We start from the raw sequence: 24,757 nt of genomic DNA on the forward strand, positions 1-24,757 counted from the left end.
GATTACTGGTTCCTTCAGTAATGCAGTCTTCCCTTGTTATCAAGAAGTTCAGCTCTGAACTCAAACTTGCATATCATGGTCTGAACAAAAGCTTCGCAGTTAACACAACCTAACTTCCTTAAAAAATATTTAGTGGCTTTCTGTCGCTACTCAGTCATACTTGACAAGGACGCCAATGAAGATGCTCCTCAGCCCGACTCAGAGTGCTGCATACAGAGGTCTGATGAACCCATTGGCAGTCCATCTGGTTTACTCCTCAGCTTGTTTCACTTCCCCATTTACCTCTTATCAAAGTTATGAGGAATTAAAAATCAGAACGATCTGAATTTTAACTGCTTTTTGTCCCTCTGTTGAGGACTAGAAGACAATGGCTAAAAAACAGACATCAAAAAGAAGAAGAAAAAAAACCCTGGGCTCTAAACAACCTGAAGAATTCATCCCTGAATAATATATTTTCACCAGGATGACTCTCCAGTGAGGGAGGGACAGGCAGGAGCAGAGAATGAGAAACTTTCAATGTCCTTCAGATCCATGATGTTATTTCTTATTTTACTTTGATTAAAGGGGACAATCATAGAAGGTGAAATCAAAAACTTTCAAAACAAAACTAAAACTCACCCCAGAAGCAAACCAGTTTATCTTACTAACTTTGAAATCTTCCTGACTAGACATGGATATCAGGCCTGAAATTCCAACTCGATTCGGCACACCATAAATCATTCTCCTAATGATCTCTCCTCCTTTCCTCCCCTTCTGACATTTTCCCAATACTCTTTAGAGACCAAAAAATTAAACATTATTCTTCTATCAGTAATTCCCAGAGCTATGAAAGCATACTCTTTCCAGATCTCAATGTCTACTGACACAGTGACATCATGAAAACAAAAATTCAGGCTTTAGTGGATGTTTGGCCCAAATTCATGTTTTTCATCTGAAGATGACATAATTGGATCGCTCTGGTCATTCTGCTGGAATTATACAAGGGCCACATTAAGTCTTGAAATTGAAGATCTACTTTATCCTTGAAGTCAAGGGGGAAATGCAGGAGAAGAAACCACTCTGGCTTATTATGATCAATAGCCATGACATGCACAAGAGTCCTCTTGGGGGAGACTTGGTTAGGAAGACTTTGGAGAAAAGTGTGTCATGTTGTGTTTCCATCCAAATGCTGCTGTTTCTGTAATAAGTGCAAAAAAAAAATCATTTTACGCCAGGGATACAAACATCCAATGCAGACCACTCTTTTGAAAGTAGAAAATCAGTAATATAATCAATAAACAGTTTATGAACTCCAGGGAAGTCAAGGAGATTCCATTTGATATATGGTGTGAGGTAGGGATTCAATTTTATTATTTGGCACATAGATACATAGTTGTTTCAGCACCGTCTGTTGAAAAGGAGATTTCATTTTGAGCTTTAAAAATTCAATGGAAAAATTTCTGGTTAGCTTATTTTTCAGTAATAATCACAACCTAGGAACTACTAGGAAGCCATGACTTGGTTAAAGCTGTGAATGTTGCATTTCATAAGTAATGCTAACTTCCACTATTTGGAAAAGTTTATCTTGAGTCAAGACTAAAATGTAAATGAACAAGAAACAGGGAAGGATCAACCTGGTGAACTGAATCAGGGAGTGAAGGTCATAAAATCAGCCCCAGATCCTAGTGGCATGCTTTAATATTCTGCATTCTCCTTATTCTACTCAAGTAGTTGCTCTCCTTCCTTGAGAGGGCATTTAATAAGGGAAGAATCCCTATGAAGAGAAGAACCCCAAATGCTCCCCACATCCTAAATCTTCTAATCCTTCTAAGCTCTGCCCAAATACATCTTCACACTGCACATAATCTCCTTCCACATCCCTGCTGGCCCATCCACGTTCCTCCTTGTTTCACAGTTATTAACCACATCTCTCTCTGCTGTTAGAATCTGAGTTTAAGACCTCATCCACTTAATGTCTGCCACTCACACTGCACCAATATCCATCTGACACATAGAAGGACATTTTATTTGTTTAAATAGAGAATAAATTTTATTTTTTCAATTGCAGCAGCAAGCAATCCCTTTGTACATCAATAGCTCCTGAGATCTTTGCCATGTGTCAGCCCAGTTAAATAATTTATATTAATGGTGGTGATCCTGAGTCATTCAGGAAAAAGTTAAGTTAGATCTCATATCCTCTAGGATAAGCATCAAGTGTATGATCTATTTCAAAGTGAAATATTTCATCAAAAATAGTTAAGGAACTAGCCTATAGAAAGGTAGACTTTAATTTTCCAGAAGCTTTTGCTTGTACAGACTATGCTTCTTTGACTAATAATGTTAGATCAAAATAGTAACAGTATTTGGCCCAACCAAACAATGCCTTTTGGTTTGCTTGGAAGCTGGGGGTCCCAGAAAATGGCCCTCTTAACCCAGACTACCTCACAGAGGGGGTTACAGGGGCCCCAACAAAGGGCTTCTTTCTTTCTCTAGCTCATCCTTCAGGTATCAATATAGATGTTGAACTGGGATTTCCCAAGCCTGGACCAGATGTCCTGCCTGTGTTCAGCAGTTCTCATGAAAGTGCTTACCTTTACCCCTTGGTCTGAGTCTCCCCCTGGAGAAGTGACCTCCCTGAAGACAGGAACTGTGCTCCTCTATGCATTTATTATTTCGTTTGTGCCTAGCGCAGTGACTGGCACTTGGAACATATTCCACAAATATTTGTTGGATGGATGGATGGATGGAGAGATGGATGGATGGATGGAGAGATGGATGGATGGATGGATAGATGGATGGAGGAACATGTGTGAGCAAAGAAGAACAAAGCAGTAGGGTGACTTGAGAAGAGAGTAGGGGGGCAAGCACAACAGCAAAAAGAATAGCTAGAATTCACTGAGCATCTACTCTGCACCAGGCACTGTAGGAACACTGTATTCGCATGGTCTCATCTAATCCTTCCAACGCCTATGTAAGGGAATGATTATTCTTTCAACCAGGGCTTATTATGCACCCACTATATGCCAGGAACTTGTCAAGGCAATAGGGATTCAGAAGTGAACAAGGTAGACAAGACCTTTCCTCTTAGAGTATACATTGAGTGGGGAAGGATAGACAGTACATATGTGAACAAATGCCTGATGGCACTAACTTCAGAGGACATCTGCCTTATGCAGATGATGAGATGAAGTGATGTTTTAGAGACAGAGGTGCAGGTGTCATTCTGTATTTACTGAACAGGAGATTAAGTTCTGTGTGGAGTCATGAGTGACAAGAGCCAGCCATGGGAAGAGAGGGGTGTGTGGAGAGCAGGGGAGCATTCTGAGAAGGAACTGTACTTGCAAAGGCGTCGAGGCAGGATGTGTCCTAGAACAGGAGACATGCTGGGCAGAGGTAGTGCAGAGTAAGGTGGGCAGGGGTCATACTGGGCCACCAAGACTGGTCACAGGGCTCAGGTTTCATGCTAAATCCAATATAGTTCTTAGCTCATTTCTGCAGATTAGGAAACCAAGGCACAGCGGTTAAATCACACAGCCAGAAAGAGGCAGAGAGGAGTGCTTTCCTCAAAGCACTGACAACTATTGCCAAAGCAAATCATGCCGCAGCAGTCACCCATGCATAACTCTGGGCTCAGAGGAGAAATTTCAGACCAGATCCATCCCTGAGTTTGAATCTTTGCTAAAAGACAGGGCAGGGTCTGCTTATTAATGCTTAGGTGGCTTCTTCAACTTTATATAAAGAAGTGAAGAGCTAGAAGGGGAGGAAATTCTGATCCCCAGTTTTCTATCCTAAAAGTACCAACAGGCATCATGGGGGCTGCCCTCCTTGCTGTCCTGGGCCATGGTAACTGATATTTCTACAGGGAGTTTCTGTCTGATGGTTGGAGGAACCTCTCTGGATCCTTTGTTCAGTCCCTGGTCCCTCCCTGGCTCTCTTTGGGCGTCTTCAAGTGGTTGATTCCTCATGCTCAGCCACACTGGGCAGGGTGGGGGACATCACCATGGAGCTCATGCTGAAATGCAGACATTATTTGGAAAAATAATCCCAGGTTCATGAAAAAGCAAATCTAGGGCTTATTTGCTGAGAGCATTTTCATCTGCCCTCTTCTCCACCACAAGCTTTTCCTATGAGAGGCTTTATTTCCAAAACGACACTCAAAAGCCTCCTTTCATGTAGCATGGTAGTGACCGCATGACATCTTTCTGCATCTCTGACATCAGAACCGAGTAGCTACTGTGGGTTTAATGGCCCTCCTAACCTCACAAGGGACCTGCCAACAATTTTGAGCAATTTTTCCATTTCATCTAGATGGGATTTCCAAGTCATAATTATCTGATAATTACCATCCGGACAGCTGTTTTGTGCATGGCATTAGGTTTAAGCATTTGGCAGGGAAGGATGAATGCAGTTTTACAGATTTTGACATTTCTTAACACTTTGTGGCTTGCTCAGAAGGCAGCTAGTTACCTAAGTGCCCAAAATAAGAAATCTTTCTAAAAGTCAAAGTTTGGAAAATGAGCACTTCTTGTTCCATTATGGTGATGAACGTCTGTTCCACAAGCTTTAAGAGAGCTGAGAAAGTCACCATGCAGGCTCCAGGAAGCCAGGGCAAAACTCATATTTCTAAGCTAGGGCTTAGAAATGTAAAATAAATCTGAGATGCAATGGAGGGAGGGTGTCTGTCTCTCTCTCTCCAAGCAAGAGACCACCAGAGTCCAGAAACAACAGAGACAAAAAGAAGAGCTGTCCAGAAATATTCTCACCCCACACTGTCTGCCTGGTTTATTCTTTCTTTGACAAAGTGTTAATTGAGTGCCTACTATGTGCTATGCTGGTAACCACTGGAGATGGTGCAGTAAGCAAGACAGGCAGAGGCCTATGCTCCTGGACCTACAGCTATGGAAGGAGAGATTTGCACAAGCAATTCCAAAACAAGACGTGATGCCTGCTTTCCTAAGGGCTGCCTATACAGAAGTTTAGGTAGTGTGTGGCAGTGATTGGGGGATCTGGAATGCTGGGGAGGAAATGACAGTTATTCTGAGAATCCAAGATTATCAGGATAAGCAGGTGGAGAGAGGTGAGAAAATTTATTTCCAAACAGAAATAAGAGCTTGTAGAATACCAAGATATGGGAAAACTTGTTGCACTGAAGCACCCAAGGGCTGCTTCTGTGGCTGGGGGGAGTATGGGAGGGGTGAGGAGTTGGGGAGCTGAAACAAAGTGGCAGAAATGAAACTAGAGACAGAGAGAAGCTGCATGGTAAAGGCCATGGTAATGGAAAGAATGAAGGGTACATGAGAAGGAGAGGTACGGTCATGTGTGCCTTTTAGAAAGGACATTCTGACAATTCCGTAGAGAAAGCACTGGAGCCTGACAAGACTGATGGCAACAAGTTCAGCTACGGGGCATTTGCAGGAGAGAGAGAATAGGGTGATTGGATTAGGATGGTTGTATCTGTTAGCTATGGTTACCCTAATGCTAAGTAACAAAAGGCATGCATCCATTAGCGTATATATCTCAGTCATACCTTTGTGGCTGACAAGTGTGTGGCTGATCTGGGCTTGGCTGCAGGCTTCATATGAGTCTGCTCCATGTGCCTCTCATTCTCTTTGGACCACTGGCTTCTCAAGACACAGTCTTCTCATGATGTGTCTCAAAGAAGACACATCATGTTTTGCTCTTCTCAAAGCAAGAGCACAAGAAGACGCACCCAGCTTCGGAAACACATTATGGATTCAGGCTCATATCAGGTCAGCTAACACCATTGGCCAAAGAGTATCACACAGCCAAGCCCCAAATCAGGAAGCAGAAAAATGCATCCACCAACCATGAGGCTATGGAAAGTGTGTGGACATAAAACCTATTACAGGGAGAGGAGGTGAGACCAGCAGTTCACTCTGCCTCCACAGTAGCGGTAAAACTGGAGAACAGTGGAAAGCTAAGCAAGAGACTACAGAAAAAAATAACAGGACCTGGCAATTAGTTTAACTTTAGCCCCTAAACAGCTGTTCATGCGGAAGTAAGTCGGGAAAGGCAAGGATTTTGTAAGCTATTGCAAAATTTTCATGTGTTATTATAACTACGATTGAGGATTTTAGCAAGGCAATGGCATGGTTCACTTTACATTTTAAGATTACACTGGATGCTCTTTCTAAATGCATAGGAGGCAAGAGTGGATGAGGGGAGACAGGTCAAGGAGCTGATGACAAAAAGAGATTCTTTTTAAGGAAGAATTAATAAGATTTTCTGACAGTTGTATGGAGAGAATGAGAAGGAGAAAAATCATAAGTAACATGTGATTCTTTGCTTGGGCAACTAAGTGTATTGTGATGCCATTCATGGAGATGGGGAGACAAGCTGGGAGATGAGGAACACATTTAAGATGAAATACCAAATGTTCCATTTAGGACAAATAAAGTTTGATATGTTTGCGGGTCATCTGAATGGAGATATTAAGTAGGTAGTGGAAATGATGGGTCTGAAGTTCAGAGGCAAGGTCTTGGTTGCAGATATGAATTTGGGAGTCAAGAGCATTAACTGCAAGTAACAACGTAAGAAGGTAAGTGTAGATAGAGGAGAGGGCCTAGAACATGTCGTGATGTTGGATGGGGGAAGAAACAAACATTCATTGAAGGAGACTGAGGAAGGGCCAGCCAGGGACAGGGAGAATCAGAAGAAAGGGGGCCACACAGCCAGAAGAAAGTTACAAGGATGTTGGAGCAGCCAAGTATATCAGACCTTGTCCAAGGTCCTTCTTCTAAGGCCAGCGCTTTCAACCAACCATCACCTCCTCCAAGAAGCCTACCCTCAGCCAAATTTAGTACCTGTATGACAGCATGGGGGTATATTCTATGATGTGTATGCCTCCCCCTTAACTCCCTGAGGGCAGAAACTGTATCTTACTCAACTTGTGCTCCTTAACACCTAGTAGAGGGCTTTCTGTGGAATGAATCAATGAACCCATCAGTTCTTGATGTCTCCCACGTCTTTCATTCTCACCTTGTATGGCAACCATTCCCAATTCAGGCTCCCAGCACCAGGACACTGCTCCCTCTGCCAGAACCAGTCTTCCCTTTTCTGCAAATTCCTTCCCACGCCCCCAGGGACAGTAGGGTGCTGGAGCCAACTCATATAGCCTCCAGAGAAGCTATCATGTGCAGCTCTTCATAGCTTCCTCTGGCGATGCCACGTTGGTAGCTTGAAATCAGCCATGATGGCAGTATTTACACCATGGAAACAGGACCATGTCAGAAGGCCACTGCTAGGGTCTCCTACAAATTATCCCCACAGGACCTAGATAGGTAACTTGGGGATAATGTGGTGATGTCTTAATGAATGAGGCTTCTCAAGGTTATTCAAACAGAGCTCCTGGGAGCAAAAGTATCACCACCCAATCCCCTTAATCTTGACCATTGTGTTTCAGGCTCTATGTTAGGAAAATTAGGTGATGCCTGAGGGAAGGAAGGTTCTTCCAGATCCTACTGTGGAAGGGCTTACCTGGAAAGCGGAATCAGTCTCTCTGTTCATCACAGTTTAGGTCCCTCAGAAACTATTCATTTCTAAGAGGAGGATCCAGGGTGAAGAGTTTATTGAGGGGGAGCAGTATGAGAGTGGAGAGGAAGAAGGAGGGAAGGCAGCCCACAGCGGCTGTGCTAGCAAGACTATTACCACAGTGGGCAATCAGGGCTGACTCCCATAGTGGGAGCTCTGGGAAACAGAGGACAGCCTCTGTCTCAGAATGACTCCATCCAAGGGGCAAGGGAGCTGAGGGGTTTATTCACCCACTCCTCAGAGTCACTGGTGGAGAACAGCTTCTAGAATTGTTCATTTCTTGGCACTTCTTTGGTTTAGGAGAAAGTCCTAAGGCAACGAGGCAGGAATGGCTGTTGGGAGGCAGCTGGCACCCACCAAAATGGCACCTCAGGGAGATGGGGGGATGTGGGTGAGTACTGATGGCAGCTGCTGCAGGGGCATCTGTGATTCTTAAAGTTCATTCAGGACTCTTACAAACATGGTAGGCAGACATGGTGAAACCCTGTCCCTACTAAAAACACAAAAATTAGCCGAGCATGGTGGCACACACCTATAGTCCCAGCTACTCGGGAGGCTGAGGCAGGAGAATCACTTGAACCCAGGAGGTGGAAGTCGCAGTGAACTGAGATCATGCCACTGCACTCCAGCCTGGGTGACACAGCAAGACTCCATCTCAAAAAAAAAAAGTGCTAGGCAGGAAAGGTCCAGATGCACTTCTGAGGGCTCTTAGAGGGTAAAGGGAGGCTTTACCCTGGCTTTCTGCTGTGCCTGGCAGAGTACAACAAAAAGTGAGAATTTAGGGTCCAAAGTCCAACTCTAAATGCAGACCTGACCCCTCACCAGCTTCGTAAACTTGACTAAGTGGTTTAACCTCTCTGAGCCTCAGTTGTCTCATCTTTCAAATGGGGAGAACAAAACCCACTTTGCATATTTCATGAGTGGCCACCAGAACTAAATGCACTATTGTACTAAATGACTAAAGGACTTAGGGATGCAACTGTCATTAAATTGCTTCTTTTCTGTGGGCTGGGTCACAGAAAATTACCTCATTTAATTGTTCAAACAAAGAGATTGCCACCCAGTGATATTTTACAATGTAAAGCCACAGCTGGGAACATCCATTTGGAAACTACAACCAAACAAGTGTAAAACTACCCAAATAAGAAAATGTGAAATGACATGCCACATATGTTCCAAGTTAGAAATAAATTAGCAAAAATCCAGGGGCTTCTTATTTTTCCTAAAAGAATTTGTTGGTTGGGTCAAGCTGACCACAAACTAGAGAGAGATTTTAAACTGTAGTATTAGGGAAATCAGAATCTTTTAGGGTGGGGGTGTTGTCTCTCCAAAGGTAATAGGGTTCAAAGAACTGTTTTATAAGCAGCAAGTATGCATGAAACTTGGTATGAATGAGTATCTGTGTCTGCATCCGTACTAAAAAATATACATGCACTGTGGGCTAAATCCCTGTTGACTTTGGAACTAGCCACCCTCCTGTTTCCTCCACAACAACTGCCAAGAGGGAATTAGGGAATGAAAATGCATGCTTCTTAAGGCAAGAAATGAAAACAGCATTAAATGTCAGGACTGAACAATCTGAGATGTGCCTCACATGCTCTCAGATCAGCATTGCCTTGAAGATTTTCTGCATTGGCACTTAATGTTCCTTGCGTCTTTGAGGCAGGGAGGAGGGAGATGATCTAGTTCAACACTGTGCAGGCCTGTCCAAAGGTCATTCACGGATGAGAAGGCTTTGGTGATATCATTTGGCTTAGCATGCCTCAAGAAAGTGTTTTACTGCCTTCAGGGAAAGTTACTGGGATGATGAAAATGTTTTTTATTTTTGTTGAAGTGTGGGTTACATGAGTATAGGTATTTGTCAAAACTCATCCAATAGTAAGAACACTTAAGATCTGTGCATTTTACTCTATGCAAATTATGCCTCAATTAAAAAGCAATTTGGTGCCCTCTTGCTTTGTTACTTGCGGAGATCGGCTTAAAGCCAACCCTTACCATGGCCCGTCTCCCAATCAACTCTCCACTCTTGCCCTTTGCTATGCAGTCTCACTGCCTCCCAGTATGCACATGCATGCACATATGCAGACACACACAGACAAAGGCACATAAACACGTGCACACAGGCAGACACATGCAGGCAAACACACACACACACACATCCACACATGCAAACATGCAGGCAAATGCACACACACACATGCAGACACACGCAGGCAAATGTGCACACACACATGCACACATGCAAACATATGCATGCAAACACGCACACACATATGCACACATACAAACGCACACACATGCATGCACGCATGCAAACATGCCACACACATGCATGCACACATGCAAGCAAACACACACATATCCACACATGCAAACACACAGGCAAATGCACACACACATGCAAACACATGTAGGCAAACGCGTGCACACACACACATGCACAAATGCAAACACATGCAGGCAAATGCACACACGTGCATGCAAACATGCAGGCAAACACACATGCATGCAAACATGCAAACATGCAGACAAACGCACACACGTGCATGCTCACATGCAAACACATGCACACAAACACACACACCCATGCTCAGAATCACCAGCAGATGCTTTTTTCTTTTTTTTTTTCCGACAAGAGTTTCACTCTGTCGCCAGGCTGGAGTGCAGTGGCTTGATCTCAGCTCACTGCAACCTCTGCCTCCAAGGTTCAAGCAATTCTCCTGCTTCAGCCTCCCAAGTAGCTGGAGCTACAGGTACGCATCGCCATGCCCAGCTAATTTTTGTGTTTTGAGTAGAGACAGGTTTTCACCATGTTGGCCAGGATGGTCTTGACCTCTTGACCTCGTGATCTGCCCACTTTGGCCTCCCAAAGTGTTAGGGTTACAGGTGTGAGCTACCGCGCCTGGCCGCAGATGCTCATTTTTTTTGTTTGTTTGGGGTAGGGTTTTGCTCTGCCACCCAGGCTGGAGTGCAGTGGTGGGATCACAGCTCACTGTAGCCTCGACCTTCCCAGCTCAAGTGATCCACCCACCTCACCCTTTCAAGTAGCTGGGACTATAGACACACTCCAACAGAACTGGCTAATTTTTATTTTTATTTTTTTATAGAGTTGAGGTCTCACTATGTTGCCCAGGCTGGTCTTTAACTCCTAGATTCAGGCAACCCACCCACATCACCTTCCCGAAGTGCTAGAATTGCAGGCATAAGTCACCACGCCTGGCCCAGATGCTCATTTAAACATACAGTATGTGGAGCCAGGGACTGGAGGGGTGAGGGAATTAGGTGCTAGAGTGAGGAAAAACTCACGAGCCAGGCATCTGCCCTCTGAGCATTTGGACCTGCTGGTCTGGTAGGAACATGCCCCAACCCAAGCACAAGCAGGACGACATCAGCACCATAGGGACAATAGTGAACTTGGAAGAGGCAAAAGGACTTATGGCAGGATGGGCAGAGTAGAGTTGGGAAGGAGGTGAGACCCCCACCTAGCTAGACCGAAAGTCTCAAAGAGGGCACAGGAGTGTGCTTAAGGTGCTGACTACAGAGAAGGGGTGCTAGGATATGAGACAGTGACATGAGGTCCTTAGCAGAGCTCCTGGCCCTCCTCGATCTTCATTAATGGCCAGCCTGTCAGGAAGGAGGAGCCCTACAGGCCTCTTTTCATTTTGCTTTTGAATTATAAAAGTAATACACATTAATAGCCCAAAACTGGAAGTGGCCCAGATGTTCATCAACAGGAGCATAATTAAACACACCGTGGCATATTTACACTGCTGTAAAAATAAATGAGCTGTTGATGCAATGAAAACATTGAAGGAGTCTTTAAAAATGATGCGGATATAAAAGAGTACACGCTGCAGGATTCCATCGCTATGAAGCTCTAGGACAGGCTGAACTGCCTTGTGGTAGAGAAACAGGGCAGTGCCTGCCTCAGGCGAGGGTTGCAGAAGGGCACCCGAGAACTTTCTGGAATGACGGAAGTGTTCTGAGCCATGGTAGAGTTTGAGTTACAAGGGTGTATGCATTTCTCAGAACCTGTTAAATGGTACAATTTTGTGGTGGGAATTTTACCATGTAAAATGGCATCTAAGAATAAAAGACCCATGAACTGTGAATGAACTCTACTTAATGAGATGCAGGCAGGAGTGCTGAGGGGTGAAATGGCCTGGTCTCTGCAGTTTACTTTGAAGTTCCCACAAGCACACGTGGATATGCCCTGCTCTTAAAAAAATAAGATGGTATAATTCTTCCAACTTTCCTGAATGCTTGAAAACTTCAAAAGCAGCATGCTGGGTTTAAAAACACTACATAGACTCAAAATAATTTAAGTAAAGTGGGGAAGGGAGAGAGAGTACATTGGGCAGAGACCACATTGCTTCTGGAACATTATCCAGGGAGTGGCATCCGGGGTCTCTCTGCTTCCAACCTCACTCTGACCAGTCCCCGCTGCCCCACAGAACACTGGCCTCCTTATAATGCATATTCCAAATGAGACTTCATGGACATGCCTTATTCATTCATCAATTACGTTTTAAGCACATGGTCTCTGCCCAGCCCTGTGCTGGGTGGAGGGTAAAGTCAGACGTGATTCCTACCCTTGCGGTGTCTGTAATCTAGTAAGCTATTGTTCAGTGATAGGTTTAGAAAAGAAGCAGCCTTGGGTGCAAGGAAGTGGACCCAGCCCCCAATTATTCAGAAGGTATTACACACCAGGCCCTGTTCAACAGTTTTAACATGGATTAATTCAGTTCAACCTCATAAGCACCAACAAAGCAGGAACTGTATTATTCCCACTTTACACTTTGAAAAACTGAGGCTTAGAGAAGTTCAGTTACCCATCCATGATGATACAGCAAGTGAGTGACCAAGAAGAGATTCAAAACCCAGGAAGTTAGCTCTGGAGTCCATGCCTTAAACCAGAGGGTTGCAAACATTTTCTATAAGGGGCCAGAGAGGAAATATTTTAAGCCCTGTGGATCATACTGTCTCCATCAAAACCACTCAGCTCAGCTGCTGTCATGTGAAAATAGCCATTGATGATACACAAATGAATGAACTGAGTTCCAATAAAATTTTATTTACAAAGACAGGCTGGAGCCAGATGCCGTGGCTCCTGCTTGTAATTCCAGCACTTTGGGAGGCCAATGCTGGAGGATTGTTTGAGGCCAGGAGTTTGAGACCAGCCTGAGCAACATAGCAAGATCCTATCTTTACAAACAACAACAACAAATTAGCTAGGCATAGTGATGTGTGCCTATAGTTCCAGCTACTTGGGAGGCTAAGGCAGGAGGATCACCTGGGCACAGGAGTTCAAAGCTACAGTGAGCTATGATTTCACCTCTGCACTCCAGCCTGGACAACACAATGAGACCCAGTCTCTAAAAAAAAAAAAAAAAAAGAGGCAATGACTCCTGCCCCAAACCATCCATAGCTGCAGCAGCTGGGAGATGTTTGAGCTGGGCCAGAAGGCAGCTGAAGGAGCCGTCGTTCCTGCCTGTCACATCCTGGTGGAAGTACAAGGGTCAGACAGCAAGGAGTAAATACAGGCTTTGAGAGCCCAGGTCTCTAACAATGAAAACACAAAAATACACCCCTGGGTGTGTGTAGTAGTTCATGACCAAAGGAAGGCTATAGAGAAAAAGGTGAGAAGTTAAAAACACAGAAACTCCACAAAAGAGTGAGTTGCCTATGGCCTCTGGAACCAGATTTAGAATTTCAGCCACACTGTTCTTCGAGATTTCATGTGAACATAGGAAGAGTAAAGTTCAAAAGCTTTGGTTTAACAGGATTCCTTTTGAAAATGTTTGGCCAAAGGGAATTTTCCTGCTAGGAGCTTTGCGGTCACTGGCTCTTGGTTTCTTAAGGGCATGAAATCACTTTACTAAGTTCTTGTTGCTGACAAGGGTTTGACCCTGGAGCTCAGAGGGCAAGCTGTGCTGGAAATGCATTGCCCCTCTCAGAAGATATCTGTGTGCGCAGTGCTGAAAGTTAAGAGCTCAAAAGGATTCCTGAGTGTTTATCTACAGTTTCACATCTACCCAAGGGTGACTGAGGATAGCTCCAAGAGCCTCTTTCTCTCTCCTAGGGGTTGCCATCTTGCTCTGAGGAGCCCATCTCTCCCATTCAACATTGACCAGAACACAGGGGATTATCATAGTCAGTGTGGACAGAATATTTGGAGGAAGAAAATCTTCAATACAACCCATTTGCGATGCAGTCTTGTATGTTGGCCTCTTTATACCAACCCAGCTGATGAAAGTGGGAAAGTCTATCCACAGTCAGGTTGAGTGTGTGCATGAAGTTAAGCCACAAGCTGGACTGTGACTGGGCCGATCTGCCATTTTTCCACGCTGAATTAACCAGGTTAAGCCATTGCTCTAGTGTCGCAGAGATATGACTTGAGTCTTCCTTTATTCTCGGGAAGGCATTTGGTGGCAGGGAAGCATGTTCCAGCTGGGGGCCAGCAAATGGTTGACTCACAGGGATTGCAAGTCACGAGAGAAAGAGTCCAGCTCAATCTCTCTGTGACAGGACATCACTAAGTCACATCTTCGCAGAAAGGGTTGGCTGTTTAGGGCATATGGTGTCCCTATTTTCTGTCCTGTCAGAAAATAAACCTGACACACCCACCTATGGAGACTCCTTCCCATATGCACACTCCAGTAGTGAACTGGTGCAGTCACGCCAAGAGGTACCTTAAACCCTGTCAGAAGGGCCCAGAACCACTCCTACTCGATAATTACCACTTAGTTGTCTAACAGAAACAACGCACAAATCAACCAGCCTCACTTTCCCTTCCCAAGAACGTAGAGAAGCTTTTCACTCCCTGCAGGAGAGTGTACATTGGTTGGGGTCTGTAGTCCTCAAACCTGAATGCACACAAGCATTTCAAAGAAAACATGTGAAAAATGAATGTCAAGATCCCTTCCGCAGAACCCTTGGAGAACAGAAGTGGATCTGAGCTTTATGCTTTCTCTAAATCAGTGGTTCTTAAACTTTCCTGTGCATCAGAATCACCTGGAGTTAAAGCACAGATTCATGGGCCCTGCCCCAGGGTTTCTGATTCAGGAGTTCTGGGTGGGGCCTGAGATCCTGCATTTCTAACAAGTTCCCCAGTGCTGCTGCCGCTGCTGGCCCCAAAACCACCCTCTGAGAACCACTGCTCTAAGGAATCTCTTCTATTTTGGGGCAGCCGGCCTCATGACTTTGGTCAAAGGCAGAAGCAGTGTCTTCCCTACATCATGAAAGAAACTATTTGGCCTTTGTCAGCCAAGTCAGCACCCCAGTACTCTCTACCTGCTCTGCTTGATATTATAGCCACAACCACATGTGGCTCTTTAAATGTAAATTTGGTTAAAGATGAGATTAAAACTGTTTTTTTTTTTTTTCAGTTGCATGAGACACATTTCAAATGCCCAACAGCCACCTGTACCTAATGGCTACCATGTTGGAGAGCACAGATATAGAACTTTTCCATCACCACAGAAAGTTCTGCTCATCAGTGCTATTCTATAGAAACTCCAAGGCTGGGTGCAGTGTCTCATGCTTGTAATGAGCCACTTTGAGAGCATGTTGGGCTGCTTGTAATGAGCACTTTGGGCGGCTGAGCTGGGAGGATCACTTGCTTCCAGGAGTTCAAGACCAGCCCAGGCAATGTAGTGAGACCTAGTCTCTACAAAAAATCAAAAATCAGCCAGGTGTGATGGTGTGTGCCTGTAGTCCTCAGGAGGCTGAGGTGGGAGGATCACTTGTGGCTGGGAGGTTGAGGCTACAGTGAGCCAAGATCACACCACTGCACCCCAGCCTGGGTAACAGAGTGAAACCCTGTCTCAAAAAAAAAGAAGGAACTCCAAATATGCTTCTCTTTTTCTCTTCATTGGCTGTTATCCCCATTCTGCAAAAAACAAACCTCCAAAAATCCCTTTACTAACATCAGAAATGGAATTTTAACTTTTTCTTCTGTTTTGTTTGCCCACAACAGCAACCCTCCTCCACTTCTTCCCATCAAGTTAGAGGAAGGACAGAGACATTTTGGTGCAAAAGAGATGAAAAGTTTATTCATATTTTTCCGCCCATGTCATGAAATTCATCCTAAAAGCAGTACAGGTTTGAGAAAGCAAAAGTTCCCCAGAGGTAAAGGAACACGTGGACAGGGATGTGTTGTGGGCCACAAGAATCTCACAGTCCCGGATGGAGGGTTCAGGTGGCTGTGGGGCACTCCAGCCGGGGGCCTGCTATTGACAGTAAGGCCAGGATGGGACTGAGAGTGGACAAGACAAAGACAAGCCTTGGGTTTCCAGAAGAGCACACGTCTCAAGTATAAGCTGTGGAGCTGGCTGCTGAAGCTGTCTGTTGCTTTTTCATTCTAGAGGGGAGATGTGGAATCACTGCTACTCAGAGTTGCTTGGGCAGATGCCTTTTCCAAAGCCTAACTCTGCTTTGGAAGCCTAGCTTGTCAGAAGCCTAACTCTAACCCTCTCTTACAGATCCGGCTGAATAGCAGGGGGCTGATCTACTCCGTGGGCTTGCTCCTGGCCTCTGTTTTTGTCACGGTAGGTTGGCAGCTCTCTCCTCGTACTTGTGTTTGCCTGTTCTTTCCTCCCCTTGGGTTCTTTGGAGACCAGATGAGCTTGGTCTCCTGGTGACTGGGGACAAGCAACCTCCTTGTCCCATCTCCTGGCTCTTTCTTCTAGAAGTGAGTCCTAGCAACCCACTAGAACACCTTCTCCCTTTCTGAAAGAAGCCAGCCTTCCTCTCAAAGGCATGGCCCTATCTTACATAGAAAGCAAACCATTTTCCCAAATGCAAAGAGAAGATCCCACTTTGTCTGCAATATGAGTCATGGAAAGGTAGATTCCAATTCATTGATTGTTCCAGGTTCCCATACGAATCCATGAATTTGGCTAATACTTGGAAACTAAAAATATATTTTATTGACAGTACATTTTGAGGCCATTCCACTGTCTCAGGCATTACGCCCACTTGCGTACTTTAATATTCCCAACTCAACTGTTGTGTTTGGAACAAGTTCACACCAATGCATGGACTCATCCACATGAAGCATCCATTAACATACAAATATGCTGTTGGCATTAATAAGCATTGAGACACAATATGTTTTTTCCTTAATTATTCAAGGAAGTAGTCATTGAGTTACACCTGGCATGTTGTTAGCATAAATATGCCAGAGAATGGGAATTCAGAAGGACAGGCAGGAAGCAAAATAAGTAGTTTACAGGATCAGGGTGTGAATTGAATGTCAAGATTTCACCAAAGCTAATACTGCCTTATACAAAAGTGAAAATCGACATCATTCATGCTCTTATGGTTTAGGAGGTCCTGCAGTTCTGCTATGACTTGGAGTGGTGATATTTGTAATAGCCACACACCGTACTTAATGTTTTGTATACATATCTTCCCATTTGGAGCTCATCATGCCCCCCATGAGGTGTCACTAAGATCAGCCTATTATACAAATGAGCGACTGAGGCCTAGAGAAGCTAATTGACTCCTTTTTATTGACACCAAGTGAGTGGAGGAACAAGCATCTGACACCAGGGTGCACAATCATAGCTACGGTGCATCTTTTTAGGCTATGCTATAGTTATACCATCTACAGGAGACCTGGCTAACCACGAACTGGGCTGTCAAAATGAGGTTACCAAAATGCTGAAGAGAGGCACGTTTGGGGGAGGAAAAGCAATTTTAAACATCTTAAGTTTGCAATGCCTGTTTGACATCCAAGGGAAGAGGTCAAGAAAGCCATTGGAAATATAAGTCTGAGTTCACGACAGATGTTCAGTCTAGAGACACCATAGTGTAGATGGTATTTAAAGCCCTGCAGTTGGGAGAGATCTCCAAGTGAATGAGTGTACACAAAAGAGAGAAGAGCCCCAAGATCTCAGTGTTGAGGCAGTCTGATGCTTACAGGTCAGGACGATAAGGAAGAAACACCAAAAGAAACAGAGAAGGAACAGTTTGGAGATGCAGGAATAAAACCAACAGAGTGTGGGGTCCTGGAAGCCACCTGCTGGAGGGTTTTTCAGATGGAGGGAGCTATTGGCTGAGTCAGGGAGAGGAGCCCTGAGCATTGGCCATGGGAGTTAGCAATGCAAAACCATTGGTGCTAATGAGAGGGTAGTGCTGTGGAGTCAAGTGGAATAAGTTAATAGAGAATGAAAGGAGAGAGATTGGAGACCGTGGGCGGACATTCACAACTCTTTCATGTTATCTGACTGTAAAGAAAGGAGAAAAATGGAAATTCAGGAAAAAAAGTGTTATTTTAAGATGAATAAGATAACAGAATCTTTGTATGCCAATTAGAATAATCCAGGGATGGAGTTGGGGCATGTGCTAGAGGAGAGGGAGTTGCTGGAACCAGGTCCTTAAGAAGGGTGGGAGATGGGATCTGGGGCATGCAGGGTGGAGTTGACCTCACTGCCAGGAGAGAAGGCAGGGAGGTGGGGTTGGGAGCTCTGTGCTGTGGGGATAAGTGAGGACGGGGAAGTGAGTGTCGGAGATTGGAAGAAAGGGGAGAGGTGTGAAGTAGCCGTCTGGGGAAGGGAGAGACAAGGGACTAGGGAAGGATGAGATGCCTGCTGAAAAGCATGAATGACCCACTTAATGTCAGTGGTCTCTAATTTAAAATAAGACCCATCCGCATGGCTGACCGATTTCCTCCAACCCTGATGGACAGCTGCATGGATGCAGCATGAACCAGATTGGGACTTGGCTTGAACTGAAGGGCTATGGCTTAGCCAAGCAAGGACAACCGAGCAAGAGAGATGCCAGGGAATCAGGGTGGATGCCCTGGAGTGACTCCAGCGAGTGTGGGTGGAATTGAATCAGAGGAAGGAGAGAAGGAAAGGGGCAAAGTGGGTGAAGCCTAGAGAAGTGGTGATGGTATCAATGAGGTATGGGCTATGGGCATTTGCAGAGTTGTGGGAGCTGGGGAATCAGGCGGAGTAAGCTAGAAAGGAAGAGATTTGAGTCAGAAAGTGGGATGAGTGACACTAAGATAAGACAGATGCTTCTGTCACTGCCAATAGCAACATCTAGGCCCCAGTGCCACCCAGCAGACCTTTCTGCAGTGAAATGGCCTGCACCTGGGCTGGACAGTACCACTGGCTATGGTTGGCTGTAGCACTTGAAATGTGGAGCTGTGTTTTAATTTTATTTCATTTATATTTGGGTAACACATGGGCTGGTGGGTGTGAGTGGCTGAGGCCAGATGAAGGATGAGGACTTGATGGGGCAGGGTGTTGGAAAGAACCTCTCCCCTCTGGAGGCATTGAAATCACAGAGAAAGTCAGCAGGAGTGCAGTGGAGAGTGGCAAGAGCCGGGCGGAAAGCTTCAAGGATAGGCAGTGGCCGGGGTTACATCGTTGGCTGCAACAGGCAGAACCAAGAGGAACTGTGGGAAGAACCGAGATTCCAGGCTCAGTGTTTTTAGGGAGGAGAGAAGGAAAATGGTCTGGAAGCAGCCATGATTTGCTGTGGGGAGGGAGGAACTTCCTCACCTCCAGACGCAGCCGTAGGAAGAGATGCAGCCACCACCGCCTGAGGACTGAGGGGTCAGTGTCCCCAGGGGAGTGGGGGTCTGCTTAGAGCAAGATGGGGAAGGCCCAGAACAGATGAAGGGCCCACAGGGGTGTGGGGTTGGAGCTTTGTGAAAGAGGGTTGGCTGCTGGGATGTGCTTGTGAGTCCTGCCATTTGTTTTAGTTATTTTTCTACAACCAGCAGCTTCTGGCTTCCTTTCTTCCTGATGTTGATGTTCTCACCTCCCACAATCCAAGACGAGAGGTGGATTTTGCAGGCTCAGAGAGGATCAGCACCCTGCCCGAGGCCCATAGTCAGCAGCCCTTCCCCGGGTCCCCTGGTTTCCCCTACCAACCCCCCAAAGGCTGCTGCCTCCTCCTGGTGCCCTCTGAACCTGTTCTGTGCCCTGCAGGTGTTCGGCGTCCACCTGAACAAGTGGCAGCTGGACAAGAAGCTGGGCTGTGGTTGCCTCCTCCTGTATGGTGTGTTCCTGTGCTTCTCCATCATGACTGAGTTCAACGTGTTCACCTTTGTGAACCTGCCCATGTGCGGGGACCACTGAGCCGCCGGGTGCCCACAGAGGCTCAGCTCCTTCTTTTCTGTGCAATACGAGACCCGGCCGCACCCCGAGTCACACAGGCCCCCGGGGCCACGGCGTTCGTCTCTCCTGTGCTGTCCTCAGGCCTCCGCTCCTGTTTTGGTGGCCCAGGCTCTCCCCTGCCCCATCCTCGCTCCCCCACCTCCTTGGGTCATGCCCACCCACCCTTTCCTGCCTCCTCCGTGTGAAGACATCCAACATCCACGTGACTTTTCCAGCTCCATTTTTGAACAGTGACTGAGATTCTAGAAAAACTGGCTGCTAACTGGCCTGAGCCAGGCAACACTGATTCCAATCCCTCCTCCTTTTTTAAGTTATTTGATGGAAGACTCACCTAATTTGTGACCTGAGACTGTTGAAGAAATAGAGAGGATGGGGCCCGTTGATTACAGAGAGCATTTGGGATTTTGTTTGGTTTGGAGATGATGCCTAGGTTACTGGGTTTGGGGGGATTGTTTTCTTTTGGGGGCCTTCCCCTTTTACCCCTTTTCTTCCAGAGATCAAGAGCTTCTCTTGCATCTTCTTCCACTGGGCTCTGGATTAATCAGTTACCCAAAGGCTGCACCTGCCGTGTTGTCTGGGCTTGCATCCCAGATGTGTTGGAGTATGCATGGATGTAGTGCTTTTTAGAGGAGCCACTGGGCAAGGCCACCAAGAACAAATGCATGACACTTTATAGCCACGGACGCCTCGCTAAAGTCTTATGGGCGTCCCCTGGGGTTGGGGGGGCACAAGGTTTTGGAGGAAGAAGGACAACTTCCCTCATTCCATCATCACCATCTCTTTCTCACTAGGTTCTTTCTAGTTTTCAAGCAATAGTTCTAGCCTGCCTTGGACAAGGGGGCCCCAGTTAAACAAACTACCCATCCATGAGGTGCCAGGCAGTCAACAACGGAAGCTTCCCCAACTTGTGAGTCCCTGAGATGTGCTCTTGTTGTTTGGCATTTGGGGTGACAGGGAGTGACCCAGAGGCCACCACTGCTTTTCATGCAGGAGTTATAGACACTGGTTTCTTGGAAAATGGAGAGAAGCGCACTTTGCACAGACGTCGTCAATTAAGTCCCAATTTGCCACTTGGTATTGAGTACACTGGACCCTGACCGCTGGCTCTTGGGCAAACGTCCTTCCTCACGGGGCGCCTCCGCCAAGCCGGCCCAGCTGCACCCCTCCCTTCCTGGAGGGATGGCCAGGGAAGGAGAAAACAGAGAACTGACACCTTTGAAACCACAGAATGTGTTACATGCAGACTCGCTCAAGGGCATAAGTTATTGTGAACGTTTTTGCCAATCACTGCTCAACAGCCCTGCTAGATTTTGTATGATGCTGAATTATTACGCAGACTAATTCCACCCAGTTGAGACACACCCATGCTTGTTCACTTGTATTTATTGAAACTGTGGATTCTTGCCCGTGCTGTCCCTTGTATTTACTTTAAGCACTGATCACTTATCATTCATTCGGTATGGTTTTCCCTGTCCCTTGTACACATTCTGGTATGAATTTGTAAAAATAACCTGCTACAAATTGGTTGAATGTTTCTGTCTGTGGTGCGAACCAGCATTAACGGATGGGGCACGTGCCCAACTGAGGAACAGGAGAAGAAATCACCAATTTGGGCTCTCAGAGCTAAGACACACTTATTGATTCTGTTGCACATTTTGCACTGGTTTATGGCGATTGTTTTCTTGGACAGATAGTGTAAAATAAACTTCTCTGTTCTCTATCCTTCCCAGAGCAGAGTGCATTACTTTGTCCCCTGGAAAGCTGTGCATTTTTCATTGAGGCGAATGTATGGGAGGTAAAATGATTGTAGTCACTATGTGGCCAGGTATTTGCCACCTGCTGTTTCTGCGTTGCCTCACCTGGAAAGCTGGCGTACGTGTGGCAGATTACGAGAATGAAGTGGCCAGCTGTGGGTCCCCTCTAAATCTTGAAGGGACTTTAGGCCTACCATCTTGTCACAGAATTCCAGAACTGTACCTGTCCTAGAATACATTAGTTAGGAATTCATTCTTTCCATTGAACATGAGAGAAGGAGCATCACAGTACTGATGATGACATCCTGGAGTGGCCAAGTTCTCCATTCTGTCTGATTTTAGTAGTTCTTAATCGTGAAAATTAGGATTTCCCCAAAGCTGATTCCTTAAAAGTGACAATAACATAGTTGTAATAAGCCATGTTCTGATGCTAGATGATGCTCAAGAAATAACTACCACATCTAAATTAGTAAACACAGAGAGCTAGGCTTCCACCAGAAATGCAGCATAATTCATTTATAAGAGGCAGAAGAAAAATAGCCACTAATCCACAGCACCAACTTTATTTAACTGTTGAAAAATATATATTCCCAAGGTGGGAGGAATACTAGATACTTAGCATGTTTTGAGTGTTTCCATCTTCAAATGTTTTATTACTATATTTGTATATTTTACAAATATACCCTGGACACAGGGCAGGGTATTTTCATTGTGCTGATCAGTGCCTACAAAGCATTAGATACTTTCATGTTAAGTATCTTGTTAAACTAGTCTTAATTAGTTTTACTTTTAATATTAAGCAAAGACATTTAGTCAGAAGCTTGATTTAAAAAAAATACATTTTCTATGAAATCTTTAGAAACTATAGTTCATGGCTGAATTTCTCAAAGTGAGAATTATGGGACAGCGTAGAGTTTTCATGCTTCCATGCATAATGATTGCCAACCCAGGAACTGTGGGGGTTTCCTTTCTGAAATGAGAATTTAGCCTATTTCTGCCTAGAACTCAGGCATGCACAACTGTCTTGGGTCGTGAGTTGAGAATGGGGTTTGAAATGAGCCGGCTGTTCAATGATGCCGGATTGCTGATATTGCTCTTTTCACGACTTCTGCTGAGCTGGGACTTAAGATGGGGCTGGGATAAGTTTGAGGAAAGAACCTTTGTCAATATCCCCAAACCTGACGATGTCTCCTAGAGAAACCCTCACAGCAATTTTCTGAGCAGGCTGAACTCCCCAGGCCGCAGCCTCGTGCACAAGTGGGACGTCTTTCTGGCCTTGGCCAAGGGAAGATGGGCACTGGGGCTCACACTTGCTCCTGTGTCCTAGTGGCCCCAACAGCTGGCACCTGGAGAAGACCCTCTGTTCCCGGAGATTCTGTTTCCACCTTGCTGAGAGTCACTGCCAGGAGGAGTCATTGAGGCCCTCAAGTGGCCTCAGATACACTGAGAGGTCACTATGAGGGGATATTTCCAGGCACAATGGAAAGATAGTGTCTGCCCCTTCTACAGAAAACTGCTGGCTCTACCTTTTTAGTAATAGTTCACTTTTGTAGGCATATGTTTTGTATTCACCTCCAAAAGATACCTGGCATAGAGGGTAAGTGGATAGAAGCCATTTTATTTTCCTAGGTCTTTCTTTTGCTACAGACACTTATAGTTTACAGTCCTAGATTTGCATACTAGGGATCTGAGACTCTGTATAACTCAAGCAGCAAATCTGAGCTCATTTTAAGCATTCCAGCTTCAAAGAAAAGCCTGAATGTTTAGAAAAAGGTAAGGAGTGATAACATTGTAAAATCTAGACCGTTTTACATTGTGGTGTATAAAAATAAATGTAACCAAATAGTGTCCTAGAATTTTACCTAATTGTTCTTAAAAATATTCAGATTGTCGAGACCATGGTGAAACCCCGTCTTCACTAAAAATACAAGAAATTAGCCGGGCGCAGTGGCGGGCGCCTGTAGTCCCAGCTACTCGGGAGGCTGAGGTAGGAGAATGGCGTGAACCCGGGAGGCGGAGCTTGCAGTGAGCCGAGATCACACCACTGCACTCCAGCCTGGGCGACAGAGTGAGACTCCATCCCAAAAAAAAAATTCAGATCATTGGGAAAAATTAGAAGTGAGAAACTGGTGATGACGATGGTGCTTTTTCCAAGATTTATTTATTTTCACTTTTTTAAAGTAGAATAATTATCCCATTAACAGAATAATTATCCAGTTACGCTGACCCATTTCCATCAACTATTTTGAAATAGATGAGATATTTTCATATTGGATTTTGTAAAGTCTCATACTAATTAATGAGTCTCATTTATTTTGTTATTTTCTGCAATGGCTGCCCATACACACACACGTGTGTGCACACACATACACACACACACCATCTATCTGATACCAAAACTCTGTATGAAGACAAGCCAGTGGATTATTGAAATTTTTTCAAAAAAGTTCTTCCAACTCTCTATTATTATGCAAGAATAACAGAGGCGGATTCCGCAAACTTTTCTCTGATAAATAAAAAGCTATATGTTCATTGTCTCATCATCCAGAGACGTGGACCCTGCTGAGATGCTGAAAAGTGAGGAGCTGGGGCTGTGGAGAGCAGAGAAGATTAGCAATGTACATGAGATAGATAATGCCAGGCCCCAGAATTGATCTCACATTGAACTCTATGCTTACAACACAGGGCAGAGTAATAAAACTCCACCAAAGTTGTTCAGATGGCTTACTGTTACACTCAGGCCATTTATTTCTTTAATAACGTGTACCCAGTAGTCCCATTAATTTTAGAAATTCTTACTAAACCTTAATGTAGCAAACATTCTTGCCACGTTACAGAGATTTAAACATAGTGAGTAGCCACAGTTAATACTCATGTTGGTCTTGGTCTTTGTTTTTGCCATAAGAAGGAGGGGAGGTAAGATTTAAAACTACAATTTTGGCTTTCACAGATGCCACTTGAGGATTTTTCTACTTGAATGAATTTACATAAACATATGCATGTATACATAAATTATGTTTCTTCTTCATATAACTTCCAACTTACCCTATTTATCAAAAGCTGAATTTGGTGATGTCACATCTTTTGGTTTGTTGGGACAATCAATCCAGTAACTGATTCCAGAAAACTACACACAAAACTTGGAATGAAATGTGATGAGGAATTTCAGAATCCCTGCAATTGCTTTTTTCAGTGCTTCTGAGCCATGCTTATAAATCATTGCTTAAAAGAGATATGCTTGTGTGTGAAGGTGCTTCCAGTACAAAACTAATGTTTTTTAATTCTTGCAGAATAAAGTGTACTCCACTCAGTTTTACATCTTTATTTTTGATATGC

The 24,757-nt window shown here is 44.9% G+C and overlaps 1 protein-coding gene across 3 annotated transcripts in view; it reads left to right on the top strand.

The window, feature by feature from the left end:
- Window positions 1–21,387, top strand: part of SLC24A3 (solute carrier family 24 member 3) — a 677,295-nt gene extending 655,908 nt beyond the window's left edge. For all 3 annotated transcript variants that reach the window (XM_016937521.4, XM_016937520.4, XM_063802526.1), the window contains 2 exons: window positions 16,014–16,079; window positions 19,479–21,387. In XM_016937521.4, coding sequence (XP_016793010.1) covers window positions 16,014–16,079; window positions 19,479–19,628 — 216 coding nt within the window. In that variant the 3' untranslated portion in view covers window positions 19,629–21,387. The remainder of the gene's footprint in view (window positions 1–16,013; window positions 16,080–19,478) is intronic.
- The last annotated feature ends 3,370 nt before the right edge of the window (window positions 21,388–24,757 follow it).

This window comes from Pan troglodytes, chromosome 21 (assembly GCF_028858775.2).
Source record: "Pan troglodytes isolate AG18354 chromosome 21, NHGRI_mPanTro3-v2.0_pri, whole genome shotgun sequence".
Classification (NCBI taxonomy): Eukaryota; Metazoa; Chordata; class Mammalia; order Primates; family Hominidae; genus Pan; species Pan troglodytes.